The sequence below is a fragment of the Dromaius novaehollandiae genome, chromosome 18, assembly GCF_036370855.1.
Source record: "Dromaius novaehollandiae isolate bDroNov1 chromosome 18, bDroNov1.hap1, whole genome shotgun sequence".
NCBI classification, from domain to species: Eukaryota; Metazoa; Chordata; class Aves; order Casuariiformes; family Dromaiidae; genus Dromaius; species Dromaius novaehollandiae.
The window spans coordinates 4,416,683-4,442,281 of record NC_088115.1 but is presented as its reverse complement, the minus strand read 5'-3'; the positions used below and the strand labels follow the sequence as shown (position 1 = coordinate 4,442,281).

General features: G+C 63.4%; 1 protein-coding gene across 8 annotated transcripts; it reads right to left on the bottom strand.

Annotated features, from left to right (window-relative positions):
* ARHGAP44 (Rho GTPase activating protein 44) lies at nt 1–23,357 on the bottom strand. 8 transcript variants are annotated; one of them, XR_010392128.1, is made up of 24 exons: nt 23,202–23,354; nt 14,299–14,338; nt 13,121–13,225; nt 12,784–12,860; nt 12,592–12,703; nt 11,501–11,577; nt 11,019–11,136; nt 10,591–10,659; nt 10,393–10,474; nt 9,061–9,188; nt 8,714–8,825; nt 7,438–7,519; nt 6,983–7,063; nt 6,681–6,794; nt 6,051–6,142; nt 5,588–5,768; nt 4,942–4,959; nt 4,412–4,633; nt 3,665–4,063; nt 3,335–3,453; nt 3,029–3,196; nt 2,816–2,939; nt 2,281–2,326; nt 1,258–1,347 (listed from the first exon to the last, which is right to left on the bottom strand). XR_010392128.1 is itself a non-coding variant. In XM_064522471.1 (23 exons), the coding sequence occupies exons 1-22, from the start codon at nt 23,252–23,254 to the stop codon at nt 2,319–2,321; spliced, it is 2,670 nt and encodes an 889-aa protein (XP_064378541.1). In that variant the 5' UTR covers nt 23,255–23,356; the 3' UTR covers nt 1,258–1,347; nt 2,281–2,318. The 8 variants fall into 8 exon arrangements, 6 of the variants coding, with proteins under 6 accessions (XP_064378539.1, XP_064378538.1, XP_064378540.1 ...); XR_010392127.1 differs by lacking the exon at nt 2,281–2,326 and having other exon boundaries at nt 1,216–1,347; XM_064522471.1 differs by having other exon boundaries at nt 2,816–3,196; nt 23,202–23,356.
* Between the last annotated feature and the right edge of the window lie 2,242 nt (nt 23,358–25,599).

Genomic DNA, 25,599 nt, shown 5'->3' with positions numbered 1-25,599 from the left:
GCTTTCGACAGCAATTTGCACATTTATTTCAGGTGATTCTGCCCTCCCCCTTGCCCGTCCTCCCCTCATACAGGTTGGGTGATGAGTCACATCATGACCTGTGCAGAAGCTCTAACGTCCTAACTTGCAGACACCGCGGGGAGAGAGGTTTTCCTGGCTCTGTAACACACGCAGGCTGGATGTGGGGTCCGGGAGGGCCGGGAACGCTAAGCATTTCAATTTACATTGTACATTTGTACACCAGATCCGATGGAATGGCTCAAATAAAACAAATATATATATATATTTTTATATATACAAATATATAATATATATATATCTACGCTGACAGATATATATATATATAATCTCATCTCTTTGAAAAGGATAAAAGGTTACTTTGTCTTTGCATGCACAACCAAGCCTCTGCTCCACGCCACCACCCCACAAGGACAGGGAACGAGGGGCCGGAGGGCGCCGGGAGCGGGGCCGTACCCTCGGCCGCGGGCGCCCCGGCTCGGCAGCCCCCCAGGGAAACGACGGCGGGGAGCGGTGCCCCCGGCGCGCGAGCACGGCCCGGGCCGCACGCAGGTTATTGCTATTCAGATCCCAGCCCCTCTCATGCCTGGCCGCGAGGGTACAATCGCACCGGGCGCTGCCGAGCCGCAGTGACGTCCCTGCTCAGCCAAACCAGTGAGCGCCCAAGCGGAGGGGTAGGAAGGGAAAGGACGAGCAAAGAAAAGAAAGCCCAAAGCAACGCTCTGGCACGACATTTGCAAACGGCGCCGCTTTCCCGTGTCCCGGCAGGGCTGGATGGCCCCGCAGGGCCACCCTGCAGCGCCCATTCTAGCAGACGGGCTGGGAAATGCCAGACTTTGGAAGCACGGAGGGAAACGTGGGCGGCGAACACCTCCGCAGCCCCAGCCCGCGGGAACACTCCAGCCCCGCGGCCCTGCACCAAAGGCAACTCGGGGCATCAGCAGCAGAGCTGCCGTGGGGTCGCGGGGCCCAGGAGCGCAGGAAGCCTGCGAGGGCAGCGTGGGGGGGACAACGAGGCACCGAGTCAAAAAGGCAAAGTCCGGATAAGGCGAAACCAAAAGAAACCATAAAGCCTGCACCCGCGCGGTGCCCGCCGCCGCGGGGGGCTGCCCTGTGGCCCTGCCTAGCCCCCCGGGCGCCCGCGGGGCTGCTGGGGCGGGACGGGGACGGGGACGGGGACACCGTGTCATAGGGCTGTGCTTTCTGATTCCTCCTCCTGCGGATCGACCTTCCCTGCTCCTGAAAGTCTCTGCGGTGGCTCCAGCGGGTCCCGGCGCAGCGCGGCATCGATCTCTACGTGGATGGAAGGGATATCAAAATGGACCAGACCTGAAGGTGGGCACAGAGAGGCAGAGTTAGGGGCTGCTCGTGGCGCCACGGTGGAGGCGGGGGGTTTGCACATGATGGGGGTGAAAAGAAGGAGCTGGGGGAGGCACGGCTTTCCAGTAGCAGTAAAATGCCTTGCTCGCGGGTCAATGCCAGGAACAGGGATGTCATTTGCGCCGCAAAGCTTTTTTGTCCCCTGCTGCAACCTGAGCTGCCGGGGGAGAGCCGGTGCCTGTGAACCGCCGGCCCAAGCCAGAAGGGTCGTCGCCATCCTCTGCCAGGAGCAGAGCAACCCACCCAGGTGGAAAATCCCTTCTGCCGGCTCCGCTGGGCCGCAGCAAGGGGCAGCGGCGTCCCGGGGCATCGAAGCAGCGTGGCGAGCCCCAGCAAAGCCCAGCACCGGCTCTGCTGGCAGGCCGGGACAGAGGGTCACCACCAAGCCCACCGCTTGGGACCCGCCCTGGTCTGTCCTCGGACCAGGAACAACACGGATAAAAGCCCAGCTCCATCCCAGCATCGGGGAGACGGCGTGGGGATGCGCTTCTGCCAAATGCCTGGTGCCCTGCCGGCCCCGCGCTGCCACCAGGGCCTTCTCCGCATGGCCGCCAGCTCGCCAGCCTCAGCTCAGCGCCCGGAGCGGCACTGTCATGACATCCCTTCCGAAAACGCACCAGGGCAGCGGGCGTTTTCACGGTGGGGGGAGAGGGGGGCAGCTCCGAGCCGCAGCCGGGGCAGCTTTCCGCTTCCTTGGCTCCGCAGCCGGAAGGGGCCGCGGCCGAGCCAGCGGCTCCGGGAAGCGAGTGGGAACAAGCTGGCTAGCGGTGGGGGCGGCGCGGGGGAGCCATGCGGTGGTGCGGGGCGTTAGCGAGGGACGCGGCGCGGCGGCCGGGGGTTAGCTTTTGGGTGCCGGCGACGGCGGGGAATTACGGCGCTTACCCTGAAAATCCCCCTCACACCTATCCAACATTGCCTCCTCACACAGCTGCAAGGACACAACAATAGGATTGGGAGCAAGAAAGAAAAAAGGGGGAAAAGAACAAAAAAAGAAACAAACGGCAACGGAGGAGGCATGAACACGGCGCGGATGCCCTGAGCGGGGATGGCGCTGGGGTCTCCGCCGTCGTGGCGGGCCCCGTCGCGAGAGGGGCTCAGGGGAAGCCCCGGAGCCGGGGGTCTCCGGTGACTGGGTGTCCCTCAAACAGGTAAAGCCACCGCAGGGAGCCGAGAGGGGCCCCGGGGCTCCCCGAATGGTGCCGGGAGGGCAGAGGCCTGAGTGAGAGGCCTCACGGGAGCTGGCGGCTGCGGGCCCGAGTGCCGCGTTCCCCCCCCCCACGGCCCAAGCACTGGCACCACCGAGGCCTCAGCTTGGCCCCGCGCGGCCGCACCATCCTTGCCCTGGCGGCCGAGCGGGGCCTCCCGGCAGGCCGAGCCGGGTGACGGCGGCACCCCCCGGCCCCGGTGGCCCGGTTACCTGTGGACATGCTCTCGCCGGGGGCCGCGCCGTCGAGCAGGCTGTGCTCCGCGGGCTGCGGGCTAGAGGCGGACAAGGTGGCCGTGGGAGGCTGTGGCGGTGGCAGCGTGGGCCTCTGCCGCGGCTTGGGGGTGGGTCGAGATTTGGTTAAGGTGCTCGGCAGGGGAGGAGGAGGAGAAGGCAGGGAAGGTGCGGCGGCTGGGGACAGCTGACCTGAGGCCAGGCAGTAGCCTTGAGGGTAAGCGAGTCCATAGGGTGAAGGGGTGCTCGGTGGGGTGGGAGACAGGCTGACGGGGGACGGCTGGCCCGCGGACGGCTCCGACGCGCCGCCCGGCTGCCCGCAGAGCGCCCTGGGCGCGATGGGCGCCAGCTTCTTGGACGCTGCGGAGGCAAGGGCACAGAGATGCCTGGCAGGGAGGCTCGGGGCGCCGGCAGCCCCCGCGGGGACCGGGGCCACCACGAGCTTCGCCAACCGGCCCGGCCCGCCGCCAGCCCGGCGCCCTCCCCGGCGGCACCTACCTTTGCGCGGTGCCTGCGGGCTCTGCTCCGGGGCCGGCGGCGTGGGGGGGCCGGCTGCCTGCTGCCCGACGCCCTTCTGCGGCCCGGACACGGGCGAAAGCTCCTTGGTTTTTAAAGTACTGGGGGGGTGGGGGAGAAGCAGGAGGAAGAAGAGGGGGAAGCAGCCGTGAGGCCCTGGCCGTGCGGCTGCCCCCGCTGCTCACCGCGCTCCCGAGTGAGCGGCCAGGCGTCCCGTGTTCCCCCCCGCCAGGCCATGGAGCCCTGCGGTGCCCAGGGCCCCTCTGGCTGGGGGATACCCCCCCCCCCCAGGTGCCGCGTGTGGGTATTTACCTAGGGCGCCCGGCTCCTGGGTCCCTGGCGCACGAGCAGCTGCCCCGGGGGGCAGAGGCGGAGGTTAGGGGGCCGGGGGGGCCAGGGTGGGTTAAGACAAGCGGGGGCTTGATGTAGAGGGGGTAGCTGTTAGCCAAGGGGGCATGCAGCATGGGGGGGGCCAGGGCACCCAGCTGCGGCGGGGGAAAGGAGGAGGAAGAGGAGGGTGGGGGAGGCAGGCCCTGGCCGCGGGCCGCCCAGGGGTACGGCGGCGGGGGGCCGCCATGGCGGGCAGCGGGCTGAGCCCCGGGCGGGGGCCGGGGAGGGTGCCGGGAGCCGGGGTAAGGGGGGGCCCGGCCCTCCTCGGGGCAAGGGTAGTAGCGACAGCAATCCGCCCAAGCAGGCGCCACCTCATCCGTGCTGCAAAACGTCCAAGAACACCACAGGAAGAAACGAAACAGGACGAAATAAAACAAAATAATAAATGTTTTTTAAAAAAGGGGGGTGTGGAAGCGTTGGCAGAGGGAGGAAACCCCCAGGGGAGGCGAGAGTGGCCCCCGGGGGAGGGAAGAGCCCAAGCAGCTAAGAGCGGGACCCTCGGCCCTCGCTCCTCCCTCACACCCGCGGCCCGTGGCTGGCCCTGATGCCTTTGCCGGCGGCCCCCCAAGGCCTCCCCGAGCCCTGCGGCTCCCCCCAGGTTCCTGCCACCGGATTCACGTGGCGGGGTGGGGGGGCATGGCGGTGGCTCGCCCCGCTGCCCAGGCTTACCTGGTGCGCTCGGCCGGCGGCGGGAAGCCGAAGCCGCTCGGAGGAGGGGAGGCAGCGGCCGGGCTGTCGAGCGACTGCTCGGGAACGGGCGACGGCGGCGCTGCGGCGAGCTCGGCCGGCGGCGCGGGGGGCTGCGCGGCCGGCGGCGCGGAGGAGGCTTTGCGAGCCGCCGAGGTGCCTCGGCGTGCCACCCACGAGGTGTCCATCACCCTGACGCCCATGCTGGCGGGGAGGACACACAGAGAGGAGCCCTCACCACCCCGCGTGCCGGCCGGGCACGGCAGAGCGCCCTCTCCCCTCTGCCACCCGGCGATGGCCCCCGGTGGCCCCGACGGGATCGGTGCCGGCCAGGGCGCTGCGGAAACTGCTTCCCCCAGGAGAGTCACCCCCTCGCCCCCCACGTTAGCCCCTCGGCCGCTGCTCCGGCCCCCTCCCCTGGCATCTGTGGCAAACAGCGCGGCAGCGGCACGGGCTCGCTCGCGCGTGGGGCCCGGGAGGGGCTGCCGGCGGCGCGGCGCGGCGTGCTGTACCTTTGGATCTTCCGAAGGCTGCGTGGGCGGAAGCAGACAGCGATTAGCGGGAAAGGACAGCGAGCTGCCCGCGGGCGCCGAGCGGCTGTGCTCGGGCGAGGAGCCGCGAGTGCTTTCCCAGGGAGCGGGACGGCGGTGCTCGGAGCGGAGGTGCCCGCGCGGATGCCGGCGGCATCTCCTCCCGCCCGGGTGCCCTAACGGGGGCGTGGGGAAGCCCTCCCGACCGGGCCGTCGCCCCTCCTCGCGCCCTGCCTCCCCGCTGGGCTTCGGGGCAGCGCTCGCTTCCCAACTGCCTGCAACTCTCCCAACCGGCCTTGTCCCCGAGGTGGCTTTCGCGTCGATAACGGACGGGGCAGAGCAGCTGGGCAACCCCGGCTCGGGGAAGGCAGCCAGCGAGGACGGGCTCAGGGCCACCTACAGAGGCAGCACTTGGGGACCCCCATTTGCAGGACGCCCCGGGATGCTAATTCCCATCACCCCAGAGGCGAACGGCGGCAGCTCTTCTCCCCGTACTGCAGTCGCCTCTCCCCTCTGCCCGTCCCCTTCCGGCCCTGTCAGGACGCCGGAGCCACACCGAGATGGCTGCCCCTGCCCACCTCCCGGGCAGCCGTGACCTGAGCCCCAGCAGGGAGAGGGAAGGCCCTACCCATCCTTCTTGTAAAACTCCAGCATCATGTTGTCCGTGGCCACGCTGAGGGGCCGCCGGGACTGGTCGTGCTGCTTGCGGTCGGCGTGGTCCATGTCCGGGGAGGGCATGGAGCTGTAGTTGGCGTTGTGGTTGACGTGCATGGGGCTGCCGTAGTTGCCGGTCACGTTGAACTCGATGTCTGGGTGGGAAAGCAAGAGGGCGAAGGGGGGAGACGAGGGGGCATCGTTAGGGGTGGGGGCTGCTCCTGGGGGCATCCGCGTGGCTGAGACGCTCAGGAGCAAGCCACGGAGCAGCCATACATCCCCGGTGGCCAGTTTCGTCAGGCCTCTGCCATGCAGCGTGCCCAGCTCTGTGGGCACTGAGTCCCCCCCAAGCCCGCAGAGCGACAGCGTCCAGCTGCGGCAGCCCCATGCCAGCGCTGCCGGCTGAAACAGGACTTGGGACGCCGGGCCCGGCTTACCTCCGGGGAAGAACCAGTCGGCATGCTGGATGAGGGGCTCGATGATGCCCACGATCTGCAGGGAGACCGTCGTCATCATCTCCGTGATGTTCCTGCAACGCAGCAGGCAGCGGCTCAGCACGGGTGATGCCGCTGCCCTCTGACATCTCGAGCCCGCTGCCAGCGTGGCGTCCTGCCCTGGCCGCCCTCGTCCCCACCGCAGCTCTCTGCCGGCCCGGAAGGAGCTACCAAGTGTGTCAGGCCTCCCCCACGCACGATGCCTCCCGAGGAGCCTCGTCCACCTCCTGCAGCTGAAAACTATCCACAAATGATGCTTGAAGGACCTTATGCTCCCACAGTGTTAGGGCAACCAGGGCATTTACGGAGAGGTTTTAAAGCAAACCTGATACTAAAACACAGCTTTCTAAGGCTGCCGAGCAGCCCCTGCTGCTGGCAATGATGACAGGCGCTGCGGGTGCTCAGCACTCCCAAAATCGGCTGCCTCCCTCCCTGCAAAACCCCACAGGGACCTGCCAAGTGCAGCTTGCTCCTGCCCCACAATGGCCACTGTCTCGGCCCCTTAGAGACCGCCGGGAGAAGGCAAGAGGCGGCCCCGCGCGAGCCCCCACACCGGGCACTGGCGGCCGTTACCCTTCTGCCTGCGGCCACAGCAGGTTGGGACCCAGCACGATGGCCACGTTGCTCGGCGTCATTTTGTTTATGTCCTGGTACTCGGTCAGCCTCGCGAGGAACTTGATCAGGTATCTGGAAAGAGAGCGCCGACACGCGCTGATGACGGGCTCCTTGCAGATGGCCCAAAGAGGGACCTCCCTGCCGGCCAGCCTGGGCTCCATCACCACCCGCGACGGGGGGCTCGGCGCTGGTCCCGTCGCGTCCCGCGAGTTTCCAAGGGGCCCAGCTCCACCGAGGATGACGGGAAGGGGATGCCTCACCTGATGTTGTTGTAGTTGGCCTTGGGCAGCTTCTCACAGGCGTTCCAGAGGGCCTGCAGCCTCTTGTCCTGCTCCTGCATGCTGGGAAGGAGGCAGGCGACAGGCTCAGTGCCGCAGCCAGCTCGCCACCAAGCCACTGCCGGCTTTTCCGATCCCTCCATCCATATGGAGGGAGGAGATGTCCCTCTTTGGGTTTTGAACCCAAACGAGCCCCATCTCGATGCAGAGCATGAAGGTCTCCCAAGTGCAAGTGCGGCAGTGCGATGGGGGACGTGGACGGACCGATAGTCAGGCACTGCTGGGACCGCTTCCAAGAAGCAGGAGGAGAAGACACCTTCTCCTCCCTAGCCAAGCTTCATCCCACCCATCTCCTGCCCCACAGCCCAAACTCCTCGCCCGCCGGAGCGGGGGTGAACCCCGCCGCTGGCACCCCTCTCGTCACGCCCGACGCTCACTTGGAGGCCTGGATCCACTCGTCGTAGAGCTCAAAAGTCATGAGGGGCTCCGGCAGCTCCCGCAGGTAGGACTTCAATGCTCCTAGGGTGCAAGGGGAGACGAGGGGAGGGGGAGCCAGACCGCACAGCTTCACGCCTTGCTCCCGCTCTGCCCGGTGTCACCCCCAAAGTGGGCATCACACCCCCAGTCACCCGCTGTGGCCCAGAGCTGGCACAACACTGTGTAATCCGCAGTGACCACGTCATTTCCACCAGTGTCGATGCCCTTTCGTTCCTCCCCTCATCTCCTCTCTTGTTGTCACCTCCGTCAGCTGCTCGCCGGTGCTCTGGCTCTCATTTTTGCCCGGGACATTCCCCAGGACATCGCTCTCCATGGTGGCAAAACGCCCCAGACGGCCGGCTTCGGCCCCTCTCCCGCCAAGACTCCCAGCTCAGGGCACCGTTACGATTAAACCCACGTTCTCCTTCCTCACCTAAAATGCGCTGCAGTTGAGGACAAAAATAAGAGCAGCGCAAAAACTTGCCAGCTCTCCCAGGGGAGACCGAAGGGCACGGGCGCTTCATGGGGCTCAGGCACCCGCAACTCGGCATCGAAGAAAAGCCCTTTTTTTCATTTCCTGGCGCACGACGGATTGGAGGGGGCCCTATTTCCACTACAGCTCAGCCATATGATTTTTCTGCATCTACCGTTGTTCCTCATACATGCTAACTTTGATGTTAAAAAACATGACTTTCCTTCCCACGCCCATCACTACAAGGAAAATCCAGCACGTGCTGGATCCTCCCCATTAAAAGCACCACTCAGCTCATGTTCTCCAGGGCAGCAGCTCCGCACACCCTATTGCCAGAACCAAATCACTCGCAGCCATTAACAGTCGGATAAGCCTTTCCTTCTCAGACCCTTCTGTCCCCCAAATCCAAAATGAATGGGGCAGGAGAGCCCAGGCTCTTGCTAACGGCTCCCGCAGCCTCCCTGCCTCCGGGCCAGGGATCGGGTCCTCTGCTTTGGGTGCCACCACGGGGGCACCTTGCTGGGGCTGCTCTTGGCGCCGCCGTGTCAAAACCCATGAGTGACTGCGACGCGCTTTGCTTCCCGTTTGCCAACGTTTTCCAGCACGATACAAATTTCACTGGAAAATTTCCAGCTGGATTAAGATGGGCTGGGCTTTCCTGGCAACGGGGAAGCAGCCCAGTAGGGCTGGCATGGCGCTTGCACGTTCAGGCCTGCGAGGGGTATCGTGCAAACCAATAAGTTGTCCCGATGGGAGATCTTTACCTGCAATGGCATGCGGGTCTGCCGAATACTCCTGCACATCCACGACGCAGCAATCCAGGGCAGCCTTGAGCTTCTTCAGCTTCGAGGCGGAGGGAGCTACGCGGAAGAGACCCTGTGTGGGAGACACAGCAGGCTGTTGGCCCCGGGGAGCATGCACCCAAGGGTGCCGCGCTGGGCAGCCGGAAAAAAACAAACCCAGGGCTGCAGGAGACTCCCCACAGTGCCTTGTGCTCTCCAAGGACAGCAGGGAGGCTCAAGCTGGCGCAAGAGCTGCAAAACCCTGGTGCAAAGCAGGTGCAGCGCCAGTGCAACGCGGGTGCAGCGCCGGCACGGCCCCAGGGCCTCACCTCCTCCTGCATGCCGCACTCGAGCAGCATGGTCACGCACGCCTCGACGGGGAAGGCGATCTCCCGCCCGCTGACGGCCAGGTGCTCCTCCAGCGGCTTCCCGAAGGAGGGTTTCTCGATCCAAGCCTCTGCGATGCGAAGGGGACAGTCAGAGCACCTGGTGTCTGAGCGGGCACCCCAGCACGGGGCTGCCTCCGCTTTCTGCTCCCGCTCCCGGGACACCCCCGGGGGGTCTCATCCCACGACCTCACGCACCCCATTTCCCGGCACCCACCACCCGTGCTGTGAGTGTCCCAGCCCCGCGCACACCATCCACTTGGTGTCAGAACCGCTTCGCCAGCCTGGCTTTCGCAGTCGGCGTGAAAACCCGCTGGCCAGCGGCCCTAAATCCCCCGCGCAGCTCCCGCTGCAACACCCCCCCCCCGAAAACCTCCCCGCAGAGGAAAATGCCCAGGAGACGAGCCAGCCCCAGGGCTGAGGGTGCTGCCAGCAAAGGGGAAAAGCCGGGACGGAGGGAGCCCTTGCAGGGGCCGCATGGGACATGTCCCAGAGATTTCCTCCAGTCTGGCACTCTCGGAGGGTTATTTGCAAACTGCAAATTCTCCAATGCTCCAAGCAGGGGCTGCAAATTCTCAAAACAGGGGCTGGAGTGCTGCTAGGGTGGGGGAGAGCCTCTCGCCAGGGAGGTTTTGCAGGAAGAGCATGGATTTGACCAAACAAGCCGGCTGCTCCGAAGGCTTGACTTTGCCAATGTCTCGATGCACAAATTTTCATCAGCAAAACACTGCTTAGATGTTGCTGAAACACCATGGCCCTGCGTTTCCGTCCTGTGCGACTCGGAAAGCAGGACTCTTTAAACATCAAACCCAAGCGAAGCATTTTCCAGTCGTCGTGCAGGATGTTTCAAGGGGTCTGAGCAACGCTTTCCAGGGGAGCAGCCATTTGCAAACGTCTGCATTATTTTTCCCTGGCCTTTAACCCCAAAAAACCCCAAAGAATCTCTAAAAAAAAAAAAATTGCTTCCTGCCCAATTTTAGTGGCAGCAGCATCTAGTACAAAAGCATTGCTCTGCTGCGTGCATCGCTCTGTTGCATGCATCGCTCTGCTGCGTGCATCGCTCTGCATCGACTTCCCGGTTTTCCTTCGGGCACGGAGATGCTCTTGGGCTCCCGGAGACGGGATGAGGACGCACGCCTCCTGCGGCTAACCTGCCATGGCCTGCGGGCGCCTCGACCGGGCGGCTTTTCAAGGCGGTGCTTGCACCGGGCATGCAATCGCCCCCAAGGGCCGGGCTTTGCAGGCAGGAGTGGGGGGCAAACCCCGCGCACTTACCCTGCTGGGCTTTTATCTGCGGCAGCACGTTCTGCAGCAGCGCGAGCGATTTCCTGTGGTACTCGGCTTGCACTTCGATTAACTGGGGGGGGAAAAAAAGACACAGGGCAGGTTTGGTGCGAACGGCTGGAGCTCGGGGGCCGCGGCTGGGCCTCGTGCCTGGGGCAGGGTGGACGGAGCCGGCCCGGCACCACTCACCGTTTGGAAGTAGTTTGCATAGTCTATCTCTTTGGCCACGAAGCTGTACATGTCGGCTGAGAGCTGGTCCTGCGGGGAGCACAGCGTGAGCGAGCAGCGCCCGCCCGGGCCCGCTGAGGGCACTCGCTTGCCGGGGGAAAGGCTTCGTGTCCCCGAGGGCTCGACGGTGCTGCTGCACGCTAAAGCCAGCCCTTGCCCGCTTTCCGCCTCCCTCCCGCGCTCTCTGTGCGCAAGCGGCTTGCGTGCAAGCTAAGCAGCACGCTTGCCCCGGGTGCAAAGCAGCTTGGCAGGGCGGGCAGCAATTTATCGCCTTTTCAGGTAGTGAGGAGGAGGAAGGTGTTTGCTCCGAGTTGCAAAGAGGGGCACCCGAGGCCCCGCGCTGCCTGGGGGGGCCCCGCTGCCGCGGGAGGGGAGAGGGCGCCCGGTACCCTGCAAATCTCCACTCTGTTCGCCGCCTCCTCCATCTCCTCCCTGAGAGCATCCGCTTTGGCCCCCGACGGTGGCAGGTTGCTGGACGAAGCCGACGACTTGGCGGACTGCTGCCACCTGCGGACGGAGGCGGCAGGATCAGGCCCTCGTGCGAGCCTCTCTCCCCCTCAGGGTTTTTTTTTGTCAGACAGAGGGGGAAAAAACGGAGGCCCCCGGTGAGCCGCTGCACCTGAGCGATGCTCTACGGCGGCTGGCTCATCCGGCTTTTTAGCACTGCGTAAAGAATTGGCCGACATGGAGAAAACAGGGGAAAAATATAAAGTTTTGTGCCAGGGAAAAAGCTCTTTTTTTTCTTCCCTGGAAAGCGCAGAAGAAGGGGAATCTGCATGTTTTTTTTCTAATTTTTTTTAAAGCCAGGAGCAGCTCTGTTTGCTGGCAAATACACCCACCCGGCACAGCCCGCTCTGCCGGAGCCTCCTACCTCGTCCTCGAGGAGTCCATGTCCAGGACCAGCTTTGCCAAGTGCTTCCGCTGCTTTTGGATATTCGGGATTTCCACCTGCGGGAACACGAGGGAAAACGGAGCCGGGCGCCTGAGAGGGGCGAACCTCTGCCCGCCCTGGCGATGTCGCCTCGGGACCTCTGCCGCGGCAGGGCAGCGCCGGGCTAAATCACGGCTGTACGTTAAGCCCGAGGCACTCAGAAATGTGGCGCTGGCGTAAGCAGGTCGGATGAGGATGCGGCTCCTCGCTGAAATAGAAACGTGGTTCCACCGCCAGCAGAGCTCCTTCCCGCTCCGCTTCTCGGCCCACGAGGTGCTAAACCCCCCCCCGCCCCCCGCACGCCGAGGAGAAACGCTGCCGCCGCGCAGGAACCCTGAGGCGCCCGGGACAGCAGCGCGAGCTGGCGAAGGGCTTCCCGGGCGGCAAAACCACAAAGCAGCCGGAGGCAAAAGGGGCAAAACAAAAACCCCCAAACCAAAAAAACCCCAAAACCAAAAACACCAAAACCCCCCAAAACACACAGAACCAAAAACCCCCAAAAACACACAAAACCAAAAACCAAAAAACCCCCAAAAACCTCAAAACCCCCCAAAACAAAAAAAACCCCCAACCTCCCAAAACCTCCCCAAAAAACAAAAAGCAAATCCCCCCTAAACCAAAAAAAGTAAAAAAAACCCCAAAACCAAAAAACACCCCCCCAAAAACACAAAAAACCCCAAACCACAAAACCACAAAAAAAGAAAACACAAAAAAAACCCCCAAACCACAAAAAACCACAAAAAACCACAAAACACAACCCCCTGAAAAAACACAAAAACAAACACAAACACAAAAAAACAAAAAAACCCCAAAAAGAATAAAAAACCCCCAAAACAAAAAAACACAAAAAACACAACCCCCCCCCCAAAACCAAAAAATAAAAAAAAACACAAAAACCCCTGAACAACCCCCTCACGTACTCAGAGCCCGAGAACCCATTTCGGGAATAGGAAAGCGAGGGCGGCGGAGGCCGCAGGTAGGGCGAGGAAGGGGCATTGCCCAAGCGGGCCCCCCCGCGCGGCGCCACCCACCTCGGCGAGCACGAAGAGCGGCTCAATGACGTCGCGCTCCACCTGCAGCTCGAAGTGGATGAGCTCCTGGGCCAGCCGGTCCTCCGCCTCGCCGCACAGCCGCAGCATCCTCCTGCCGCGCACAGGGAGGGAGGGCGGCGGTGGGCGGGCGTCCACCGCGCCGTGCCGCCGGAGGGGAGGGGGCCGCCTTACCCCAGCAGGCAGTCGTCGCCCAGCACGGCCGAGCCCTCCGTCAGGCACTGCGCCAGCGTCGTCAGGGGCAGCTTCTTCTGCAAGGCAAGCGGCGCCCGGCGGGCCCCCGCGCTCGCTTTACGCGAGGCACTTCCACCCGGCGGACCCCGCGCACCGCCGCGTGCCCCTCGCGAGCCGAAACTCTGCAACCGCGGGCGCCTGGGTGCCTTTTTACGCAACGCTCGCTCTGCCCAGTGCCCTCACGCGGGTGCCTGCACCTTTGCACCCATTAAAGGGAAAACCAAGGGTGTTGGTGGTATTCTGCGCCCTCGCTGCCGGGCCAGCGCGTCGCCCTTACCGAGCGCTTGTCGGCATCGACGCCCTGCTGCCCCTGCAGACATGCCGTCAGCTTCTTGTGTGTGCTGTGCGAGACCTGCTTCACCAGCTCCAGGCGCTTCTCCACCTGCGGACGCAGCCGGCCCCGGCTCAGTGGGCAGCCCACCTCCGCGGAGCAGCCTGCCGGGTTTTTCGTCTCCCCCCCCGCATCAGCCAAACAATTAATCCTCACCACATCGCCTCCGCGAGCGCGGGAAGCTTTAAGCGGGAGGATTTCATCGGGATAAGGGTGAAAGGTTTTGCCACTGCATCCCCGGGCCCCGGAGGCAGCTCGAGCGAACCCCTCCGGCAGCCACCCGCTTCCCCGCACAACCCCGGGTGCCACGGGGCCGGATCCAGCCTGCCGCGGGCTCCTCGGGAGCCTTCTCTCCTGCGGGAAGACTCGTGACCCGGCGGATATCTGAGCCCGGGTCTGCAAAGCAGCTCCTTTGCCTCTGACTCGGTTAAACCCGAGAAGCCGCTCCGCGGCGGGATGCTCCGCGCGACACCGGTGACTGTGATCCGCCGGGAACTGCGGCCGCGAGCCTTGGGGAGGACGTGTGCTTGGGCGGGAGGGGAGTGGGCATCAGCGCCCACGGGGTCGCCCGAGAAAACGCAGTGGCTTCGACAGCCTTCATCCGCACCCACAGGCGATGGGCAGGCACAGGAGGGTATGCACAAGCATGCATATATATCTCTATATCTATATATGCACACATACATACGTGCATGCGTTGAAAGGATGGGGTATTACTTTTGGACGGGATCCAGGGGAGCCAAAAAGGAGGCAGCGAGATACCTGCCCCTTCAAAAGACGTGAAACCCCCAGGCGACACCGCCAAGGCAAACCCGCCCTTGCCGACGCCGGCGCTGCAGCCGATGTGAGCCAGGACGGTGCCGCGTTGCTGCGCGCGAGCAGAATTTGGCTGTCGATGCCGGACCGGCCCGCGAGGGCGGCAAAGACCTGGCAGCTCGCGAACCGAGGGGCTCAGGCTCCACCACGAGTTTGCCCGTTGCCGTCCATCAGTGCAACACGTGATTTGAGGCACACTTGTTCTGCACGAGTTTGTGCCACCCTCCTTGCGGGAAGCGGGGCCCAGGTGCCCGGGAGGGCTGGCGGGGATTTGGGGGCCGTGCCGTGCCGCTGGCGGGTTGCTTTACCTGCAGGAGGTCTTCGCTCAACACTTCCGTTTTCTCGGCCCTGCAAGGGAAGAAAGAGAGAGGCAGCTCGGCGAAGGCGCCGCCGCGAGCGCGGCCCCCCTCGCCAGGAACCGCCCCACTGGGGTCCAGCCCCTGTCTGCACGAGTGGCCGGCTCCGCTGCTCCCTACGCGTCTCTACGGCGGTGTGCAAACCCGCGGCGCCCGCCCGCATCACTGCTTACCGCTCCGGAGCTTGCGCCATCCGCCGGTTTTACCGGCAGCGCCGGCGGGCAACGCGGGAGGAGAATAAAATGCGGCTAGGAGCCAGCCCCGCGGCTGCCTCTCGCTGGTGGTGGGGCAACGAGGACCACATGCCCGCCAGCCCCGGAGGAGGACCGGGCAGCAGGAGGAAAGGGAGAAGGAGAAGCACATGGGAGAACGGCCTGGGAAAGCCACAGGACTGATGTGCAGCCCCTCGGCTGACCATCACCACCTCCAGGAGCGACGTGGCCATGGGACCCACCTTGCTAGGTTGGGTCATGAGAGCTTCTTCTAGCTCACGGTCCCTACTTTTGGGCCGGCAACCCCAAGCCGCTGCTGCGGCAGCTCCGGACCAGCGGGAGCTCAGCAGGAAACAGCAGAGCCGGGTCCGTGTCTCCTATGTCACCTATGTCCACACAGCTCACCCCGTCTTCAGCATGGCAGGAAATGGAAAAACCCTCCAAAACTGCAAGGATGCTCCCCGCCTTCAGCTGAACGACGAACCCTTTTCTAGCGTCTTCCCTTCCCACCGAGGAAGAGGAGGAAGCAGGATGCTGTTGGAGACGGTGGGTCTCCGGCTCGGTCACCCATCCTCGGTGGTTGCCCTCTGTGAGGCACGTGCCTAGATGAGCCGGTTGCTCTTCCCTCTGAGGAAGGGGAGGCAACGTAGGGACACAGGTGACGTAGAGGTGGGCACTGCTCCTGAAGAAGCCGAAGCAGATCCGTGCTGTGACCTGGCGCTCTCGTAGTGTTCGTGGGTTTTGGGGGGGGAGGGGTTTGTTTGGGTTGTTGCAAGCCCGCACACCCCAGGGAGGGAAGTGTCCAGGGGAGCAGCAAGCATCCCTGGGCCAGTGCATCCTGGGAGAGCCGGGGAAACAAAGACGGGGCCAACAGCTCATGTAAGGTTTACCGCACGCCACCGCCCCATCACGTCCACCCATCGTGCCTCCCACGTCCCGCAGCGATGCAGGAGCCCTCTTCTTGCAAGATGCTTCCAGAGGTGGAGGAAAGCAGCACGTGCTCCGCTTCCTGCTCCCTCCGGCAGCCCATGGCCCTGGTGGGATCACCTCTCCCGCGATGCACCGAAGAAAAGAGGAAAAAACCCCTCTCTGCTCGTTTTCATCCAAAAACCTACTTAATCGCAGTCACATTTTGCCCCCAAACCTAGTCTTCCGGGAGGGTTTCGGACCCCCTCAAAGTGAAGCTGCCAGCCGGCCCGCGGACTTGCATCCACAGCATGGACCACTGCACCTGCCGGCATGCGATGCTTCATGTGTGATCAGTACTTAGAAGTCTCCCATCCTTTCGCGTGAATATTTCCATTAAACCCACTAATCCAAGCTCCAAACCACTGATTTGGTTTGGGAAGGCGAGAAACGCTCGTGCTCAGGCTCTGCCAGCCTGGCTCTTCTCGCCCTTCCTCTCCGGCACGCACGGGAATCGCGCAGGAGGGCGGCTCCGTAAAAAAAAAATAATAATAATAAAACGTGCAAAACCGCACTTTCCCCCGCGATCGCATTGGGCACGTCGGCACCAGGGGATTTTGCTCCCGGATAGACTTAAGCAGAATTCCTGCAGCAGTGAGCGACAAGGCAGCCGCCAGCCCAGGCCTCCGCCTCAGCTCTGGGCAAAACCCCAGCAGCGGGAATTTCAGCATTTTCTTATTATTTATTTTTATCATTTCGGGGGGGGGGGGGGGGGAAGGGCGCTTCGGGCTGTTCTCAGCTTTTGCTGCCACGTTTAAAGCCGGGGAGGAAATGAAGCTGACAGCCCGACGGCGAAAGGGGCTGCAGATGATTAAAATCCCCGGGACGGCTTTGCGGAGCGGCGTACTCCGAGCGCAGGGACAAGCAAGCGGCACTGGCGCCTGCCAACAAAAAGCCAGAGGGACATTTTTGTGTTGTTGGCGTCCCATATTCCAATTAAGTCAGGATTTGAGAGGAAAAAAAAAAAAAGCTATGAAAAATCAATGCCTCAAGCCAAGCAGCTTGGGTCAACGGGGCTCCTGGGGAAAACGGGAGCTTCTGCAAAAAAGGATGAGCCGTTCCCTCCAGCCCGGCATGCATCCGGGTCCTTTCGGCGCTGCCTCCGACCGCATGGCGAATCCAGGCCCTGTGAGCAAGCCCGGGGGCCTGGTGGATAAAATCGGACCCGGTGCTGCTCATCACTTTGTGCATTTGCATGCTGGGCAGTTTGCTCCGGCAAGGCCGATTTGCGCTGCTTGCAACCAGTTATCCGCAAACCAGCACGAGCCCTCGCAGGCAGTGACGCTGTTTTCGCTAGCCAGGAGGATACCCCATCCTTTCAAGACCTCTTTTTTTAAAAAACCCACCTAAATCATGGGAAGAGAGCGAGCGAGGAGCTCCGTTTGCTCTTCCACCATCCAAGGTGATTTCTTGGCTTTGCAAGAATTAGTGACTGAAGCAAAGTGCTGGAAAAGCAGGAATAAAAAGGAAGCGCCCGGCACGCCTGCAACTCCAGCTGCGGTTACGCAGCCGATTGCAACTTCAATACGCTGCGTTCAGAGGCTGCTTTTATATAACGTGACTGACTCCATTAACTCCAGCCTGAATATAAGTTATCACAGCGTCCAATTTAAGTTGGTTTGTTTGAAGAAGGGAATAAGAAAAAAAATCAATTAGAAAAAAAAAAAAAAGGATTTAAAGGAATGTCTTATACACCTTATTTCTGAACAGCGGCTCTTCCTCCCGGATGAGGAGGATGAAGGCAGAGACGAAGCAAGGTGGTGGCGCAGGAGCGGACGTGGCCGCACGCCGGCTCTCTACATCAGCTTCGGCCTTAAAAAGAAAATACCCAGAAGCGTAAAAACTAAATTGCACCTCCAAGCACACAGGAAAACACAGAGGGGAAAAAAACCCCACTCCAGATGGTGCTTTTATATGTAAAGATTATAAGGGAAAAATAACGCTGTCCTGCCATTACTGCGGGATTGCATCGCAGCCCGGCGTTGCTAACGCCGCCCGAGAAACCCCGTCGTATCCGTCGCGCTGCCGCTGCCTCAGCCCGAAAGCGGACGCGCCTTCGTGACAAACCAAGTGCCTCCGATGCCCGAAGCAGGGGTCCCATAGAGCCGCGCAGCTTTAACCGCGGCGTGTCCCCGATACCGCTTGCACCAGCCTCCTGAGCCCAAACATCCGTCCCAGTGACCCCGAGTGGGCAGGAAGCCCGCGGGGGGCCGAGTGGGAGGCGCTCCCTAAGATGGGTCGACGAGCAAACTCATCACGCTGATGCCTACCATAAAAGCATCGCCGGTGCGGGGGCAGCATTGGTGCCCCGGGCACCCAAGGGTGCTCCGGAGCCGGGGCGGCACGAGCGACCCGAAGGCGGTCCCCGTGCCGAGGGGCGAAGCGAGGCAGCAAAGCATCTCTTCTGGGCATCGGTTTTAAGCAAATATCTGTTTTTTTCTCCTTTTAACCTATTCAGGGAGAGTCAGGTAGCACGGCCTCCGCAAACGACATCCCGCGCGGCAGGGATGGCGGGAGATGCCCGCTGCTGACCCGCCGGCGTGCATCCCGTGGGGGGTGCCTCGAAGAGGCAGACGGATAACGGGCTTTCAACGCTCCATCCTTTCGCGTCGGCAAACGAACGCACGCTCCTCCCCTTCCCTCCACCCCTCGGTACAGATCTGGGCAGCCGTCAGCCTCGGTCATCATCCAGACGCTTGTGTCCCTGCAAACATCTGGGAGAAAAGGGCCAATTAATACGCAGCGTTAAACGCAAACAAGTGGGGGAGGCAGCCACAATTTGGCGTGCGCTTCTCCAAAAACTAATTGCTGCCGGCAGAAATCAACACCAATCAAGCAAATTAATTTGATTTCCAAATAAATACGACATAATCTTCCAACATAAAATTGCGCATTGACCCTGGTAGCTCCAGGAAGCTGTCTGCTTCCCAAGCGCGGCTCCGGTTGCCAGCATGCAACATTCGGATTTCTACCCTGCAGCTGCATCGTGTGGCGAACGCTCGCCCTGAGAGAAAGCAGGGCGCGAAGGCTTCGCCAGCACAGAGCCCGCCCGGCCCCAGCGCCTGGGGCGGCACCTCGGCACCCGCTCGGCTCCAGCTTCAGCTGAGCCCAGCCCTGCTACAGCAGCGGCTCCAGCGCTGGGCGGCAGCAGGAGCTGCTCCTCCCTGTGCCATGCACGTCCTTCTGTGGGCATGTGCATCCTCGGGCACGCGCATCCCCCGGCGCACTCACCCCTGTGCACATCCATCTGCGGGTATGTGCATCCGTGGGCATGCTCACCCCTGTGCATGCCCATCCTTGGGCATGCTCCTCCCTGGGCATGTCCATCCCCAGGCACGTGCATCCCCGGGCACGTTCACCTCTGTGCCTGCTCACCCCTGTGCATGTCCATTACCGGGCACGCTCACCCCTGTGCATGTCCATCCACGGGCACGTGCATCCTCGTGCACACTCCCCCCTGTGCACGTGCATCCCCAGGCTTGTGCATCCTCGTGCATGCCCATCCCTGTGCACACTCACGCCTGTGCACGTGCATCCCCAGGCACGCTCACCCCTTGCATGTCCATCCACGGGCACGTGCCTCCTCGTGCACACTCACCCCTGTGCACATCCATCCTCGTGCACACTCACCCCGTGCACGTTCATCCCTGTGCATGTGCATCCCCGGGCACACTCACCCCTGTGCACGTCCATCTCGTGCATGTCCTCCCCCATGCACGCTCACCCCACCAGCCACCCCGCAGCACGTGGCCTCCCCATGCCTCCGGGAGCCGGGAAGCGAGCCGGTCCCTTCTTCAGCCCCAGAGCAGAAGATCACTGCTAAAAGCTGCTTTGCTTCTAGCCGAGACTCACTCGTGGCCTCTCCTTCCCCGAGGAAAAGCTCTGCCCCAGCAGCAGCGCGGGAGCTGGGGGTGGACGGAGCCCCCCACGCGTGCAGACACAACAGAGGTGCTCACCAAGACGACCTGCCCCCCAGGTAAAGCGAACGCTACTCCCAAAATGCTCCAAACACCCAACGCGAGGTGCTGCCAGCATCGGTGCCACCAGCTCTGGGCAGAACCTGGAAGATCAAATCCCTTCGGTGGCTTTGAAGGAACCCGCGCCGGGGCGTGCGAAGGAAGGAGGGCCACGGCTGTTCGGGGCCTTGCCCGCGCCGCACCCTGCACACAGAACCGCCCGGAGCCACGCGCCAACAGCGTGGACGCGAGCCTGCGGGAGCGGCGAGCCCACGGGAGCAACGAGCCCGCGGAGCTTTGCATTTCCCAGCTGTCGCTTTGCAAGCTGCAAGCTTCAGCGGCGCGGCCCTGGCCTCTCCTCCTCCTCCTCCTGCAGGCACCGAGGCGATAACCTCCGCCATCCACGGCACCGCGGACAGCCTCCCCCAGCCCGGCAGAGCCGGGTTTGGGGCCGCGGAGCTGCGCCCAGCCTGGATCTGAGCCGGCACACCAGCCCTATCTCAGCGCGGCCTTCGTGGCGGGTTCCCACGCCTGCGTGCTGGGAAACGGCTATAAAAACCAGCCGCACCTTGGATTTGACCGTGAGCCAGCAAAATGCAAAACGCGATCGGGATCAGCCGCGCTCCTGTGCGATCCTAAACTGCTCCGCTTTCCAGCGCCTTTGCTGTCGTTACAGGACCTGAAACCACCCCAGACCCTTTCTGCACCATAAGCTCCCGCGGGAGCTGCGGGGCTGCAGGGCAGGCGCTGGCGAGCTGGGCACCGCGTCTCGCCGGCCGGTGGGAACCGCAGCGCTCGGGTACGGGACGGGCCTGGAAACGGGTCGGTTTGCACCGATTTCCCTCCGGCCTAAAAATAGCCTCGGGGCCAAGCGCCGAGGGAGGGAGGCACGCTAAAACCGGCCAAGGACGCCGCGGCGCTCCTCTATCACTCAGCTGCCAAGGACGGCGGATATCGCGCAACAAGAAATGCCCCGGCAGCCTCGAAGGGGAGCGGCCCCGCCTCGCCGGTGAGCGGCTGAGACCTGAGCAACTCGCCACAGGCCCTGCCCAGCGCAGCAACCGCCCTGCAGCGCGAGGGGCCGGCACGGGGCTCGGCGCCCGCTGGGGGCTGCGGGAGAGATGCTCCCGGCCTGGCGGCCCAGGGGTTCCCTTCCCGCGCGCCTGCGTCTGCCCACCGACCCCCCAGGAAGATGAAAGGTGAGGAAGGGAAACGGGCCGAGCTGTGCAAGCGAAGCGGAGCGCCCTCTCCGGCAAAATCCCTCGCACAGCCGTGCTCCTCTCCGGCCTTTTTTGCTTCCTCCCGCTCTCACCAGGCACCGCCAGGGCGGGAGGGTGGCGCTGGCCCGCGAGGCCGAAGGCTCCTTGGCCCGAGCCAGCTTGGCCATCGCCGCTCCTCCATGGCAGCAGCTCCCAGCTCTTCCTTCCCCTCGGTGGCTCGGGGATGGGGCGGGTTTTGGGAGACCCTCGCTGGCGATGAAAACCAGGTCGAGCCGGGGACCACAGCCCGCCTGCGAGCTGGCCCGCGAGCGCGGGATTTATGCACAATTTGGGGATGAAGCATTCAGGCTGCTCCATCCGCCCCGAGGCGGAGCGTGTATCCCAGAAAGGACCACGGGGTGGAAAAATTAAACCCCAAAGCCCACTAATTGGCAAAACCCTCCCCTTCTCTGCCCACACACCCCAGTGGCACGTTGCTGATCGCCTGCCAGGCCATTTGGGCACCTCAAAGCGTTGTTTTCCATGAGGCTGCGAGCGCCCATTTTCTTCCCGATTGGAAAAACACAAAATAAAAAATCTGCGTTCAGACATTTCTGGAAAATTTGCAGGGCTGCTTCTGCTCTGGGAACAGCCCCGCACTCGCTCGTCCACCTGCCGAGGGTGCAAAACCCCAGTAAGATCCTGGCGGCAGAAAGGAAACAGCCCCAGCGCCCGGCGCTTTGCAGAGAGCATCCGCAAAACGTTTCGCGGCAGCTTCTCGGTTGCCCTTCGCCCCGCAGAGACGCGCGCTGCAGCCCCCTCGCACCCGGACGCGGCCAGGTGAAGGTGTTTTCCCGAAGCCCATCCGCACCCTCCCGGACCGGCCAACCGCGGATTCCCACAGCCTCCGTCGCCTGCTTCTCTTTCCAAAAGCTGCCGGGAAAACGGTGCCACAAGGAACGCCACCGCCGCGACAGGCGCTAACGCTAACGAGGGGGAGTAAGATCCAGGTTGCCCCTAAAAATTGGAGCGGGGGAAACCTGCGCTTGCAGGAGCAGTGCAGACGGCAGCACGTCACGCCGCGACCCCGACGGCTTAAATTCAGGGGTGCAAGAGCCCACGGCCCGGCGCAGAGCGCATCAGGACGGCGGCAAAGCGCTCCGCAGTCGGACGCAACCGAGGCCCCCAATTTCTCGGCTGCTTTGCGGGCTCAAGCATCACACGGGGCGCCAGGAACACAGAGCCTGCCCGCCCGCCCATCACCGTGGCCTCGGGCCTGCTCCCGGCCTCCGCCTCTCCCCAGGGCGCATTTTACAAGCTCCTCCGGTCATTTTAAAAGCAAAGCAAGCCTGGCATGGATACAAGGCAAAACAAAAATAATAAAATAAAAAAATAAATAGGAGCAATCACGCGGTCGCTCACGAACGCAGCCTCTTCCCCACGCCGCGGTGGGAGCCGCAGAGCCATCGCAAGGGAAAGGGTATTTAAAAAAAAAAAAATAAATATATATATGCGGAATGGGGCTGCCGCCAGCTGCCCAGGGGGGCGAGCGGCAGCCCGGCGGCTCGGGCAGCAATGGCGAAGCTCAGCCGCGCCGGGGGCCGCCCCGAGCATCCCTCGCCGGCCGCGCGGAGACGGCGCTGCTGGCAATGGGGCGCCGCGAAGCCGCAGGCCGCCGCCGCTCCGGTCGGGAAGGGGCGGTGGGAAATAATCCCCCCCCCAAACCATGGCCAAAGCGCTGGAATTACACAACAACAACAAACAAAACCGCGGTCCTGGCCGCGGGCCCGGCGCGCGCCCGAGCTTCCCAGGCCGCAGCGCTCCTCGGCGGCCCCCCCGCGGCACGGTGGGCGCCCCGGCCCCCTGCGGGAGCCCCTCGGCTCGGGGGGACCCGCCTGCACGGCTGGGTGCTCGCGAGGGGCGGCAGCACCTGAGGGTGCTGGGGGGAGCGGAGGCAGCTGGGGCTCCCCTTTGCCCACCGGTGGGTCGCTGTGAGGGCAGGGCCGGGATGCAGGCAGGGGGCAGGCAGGGGCAGGAGGACAGGGTGTGGGCAGGGTGCGGGCAGGGGCAGGAGGACAGGCAGGGGGGCAGGCAGGGTGCAGGCAGGGGCAGTAGGGCAGGCAGGGGGGCAGGCAGGGTGCAGGCAGGGGCAGTAGGGCAGGCAGGGGGGCAGGAGGACAGGTAGGGGAGCAGGCAGGGTGCAGGCAGGCTGTGGGCAGCAGCCTGGCCAGGGGCAGCGGGGGCAGGCAGGGTGGGGGCAGGGGAGCAGCCAAGGCAGGGGCAGTGGGGGCAGGGGCAGCGGTGCAGAGGCAGGCAGGGTGCGGGCAGCAGGGGGGCAGCGGGGGCAGGCAGGGTGGGGGCCGGGGAGCGGGGGCAGGCAGGGTGCAGGGGGGCAGCAGCAGGCAGGGTGCAGGCAGGGTGCGGAGGGGCAGGAGCGGGCAGGGCGCGGGCAGGTGCGTGCAGCGGGGCACCGGGCCGCGGGGGGGGGGGGGGGGGCTCGCGGGGGGGCGGCCCGTCCCTACCTGCCCACGGTCTGGTTGGCGAGCTGGCGCATGCGGTTGAACTGCTTCTTCATGGTGGCGGCGGGCGGCGGCGCGGCCGCCCTTCACGCGGCGGCGGGGGCGGCGGGGGCGCAGCGCAGGGCGGCGGCGGGGGCGCAGCGCAGAGCCGCGGGCCGGCGCCGCCGCGCCTCCCGCATCCTCGCCCGGCTCCGCGCCGCGCCGCCCCGCCGCGGGCTCCGCGCCGCCGCCCGCGCCCCCCGGCCGCGGCGGCGCTGGGAAATGTAGTCCGCGGCGGCGCCTCCCGCTGCGGCCGCGGGGCCGGTGCGCAGCCCTGCGAGCCCTGCGGAGCGCCGCGCCTCTGCGGGCGGTGCTGCCCCGCGCCCTCCCCGCCGCCCGCTCGGGCCCCGCGCGGCCGGGACCCGGGAAGGGGGAACCGCCGCTCCGCTGCGCCCGGCCTCCCCTTTTGCAGGCGGCCGCGCTGCTCCGTCTCTTCTGGCGGCTCTCGGTTTGGAATAAAAAGAAATCTAAGGCGCCGATGCCTGGGGTAAAATGAAAACCAGCGTAGGAATAAGCCCCATTAAAGCCCTCTGAAAGCACTCGCGTCCTCCCTGTCCTGCTCGCCCCTGTCCCACCATCCGGCCCACATGCGTGGGGACGCGCTCGGAGCTCATCGGCCAAGAGCTGCCTGAAGAAGCAGCCCCGCACCGGGAGGGCTGTGCAGCCCCTTCACCCAGCTGCAGCCCCTGACTTAAAACCACCTTACCACCCTCCACGACAGCACCTCTCTTTTTTTCAGTGACATCTATGTTTCAGGTTACCCCAGTGCCTAACTGTGCTAAAATAGCATTGAGCTACTTGACTTCTCTTTTTGACCCTGAGAAACAGCTACGCTGTTGCGTCAAGCGTGTTTCCGCATGTATCTGTATCAGCCTCAGTCTTCCCATCTGCAAAATGGGACAGGGACCAGCTGGCGCTCCACGGGAGAAAGGCGCTCCGTGGTGCCTACGAGCACTTTCGCAGCCTCTTCTAACACCAACAGGATTTTCTGGTATTCAGCCGTTCCCGTGAGCTATCTTTTAGGTGCACTATAGATCATCAACAAAAAATTAGATGATCGGATGCTGCAGCTGCTATTTTGGGTAGTCCTGAACAAGCTCCATAGACAGCACTTCCTCCGCTGGCGCCAGGGCGATCCTGCACGGCGAGCGTCGTGCACCGGCTGGGGAACACGCGGAGAGGCGCCGACGTCCGAACAAAGATGCCTGGGACGGGCAACAAACCGGGCAAGCAGATGCCTTGTTGCTAAATTCCTAAGAAAATGAAGCCAGCCCCAGCTGTGCTCGTTTCAGCTCTCTGGAAACCCAGAAAAAAAATTCAATGTTTGTCTAAAGGAAAAAGCCAAGAAGGTCCGCGCTAAGAGCAAAAGCTGTCCTCAGCGGACCTTGCTGAGGTCGGCTTCTGCAGCTCGGCCGACACGCTGGCCCCTGTGATCCCCTGCGCAGAGCGAGCGGGGCAGCCGTCTGCTCAGCTGCAGGTTTTCTCTCCCTTTCCTAGGTGTTATCTGAGGACACTTCCAGGCTTGTGGGCTTGGAGTATTTGTAAAATAACGGTCCTTCCCCTCTGCCCATTAAGATTTGTTTGCAACGTCTGTAAGATCCTTCCTGGTGTTTATACTGTCTCCTAAACAAACAAACTCCCCACGCAGAGCGCAGTGTTTGGGGCAGTAGTAGAGCCCTGCGTGCTGCCCAGCATCCCCACGTGCCTTCTGGCTGCAGGCTGCTCCCCACAGCCGCGAGCGGCACTGCACCGAAAACCCACGCTTTGCCTTTCAGCTGCGGCTGCCTGCACCTCTGCTCCTACAAGCTCTTGAAACCATCCCTGAACCAGGGATGTTTCAATGAGGGTCCAAGCACACGGTGTTTACAAACTCGGGACATTCTTGGGCGACCCTACAATAAAACACCTGGAGCTGCTCTGGAACGAGAGCAGATGTTCTCTGTTGCTTCTTGAGCATCAGAGGGTGAAGATGGGCATTTTGAGTGACTCCTGAGACTTGCCAGGAGGATCACCGTGGCAAACCAACAGCAATATCGATGGGAATAATATGACTATCATTAGTAGCCGGGGGCTTAAATTAGCCCTGGGGTATGTGACTCACTGATGGGGGTGGCGTTTGCTCAAACCCACCCTGGCTTTGGCTGTGCTACTTTCCCCGGCCCTGCAACCCAGCTTGTGTCCCGGCGTTGCACCCCGTGAGGGCTTTCCCCTCTCCCCAGGCCTCGGAGAGGTCCCGTGCTGGTGTCTCCAAAACGCACGGGGGTCTCTGACTTCCCGGGGATGACGGCCAGGTCTTTAAAGCTGGCCAGGAGGTGGGGGGAGCTCCCCAATCTGGCGCTGGCTGGGGGGTCTCTCCCCTCCA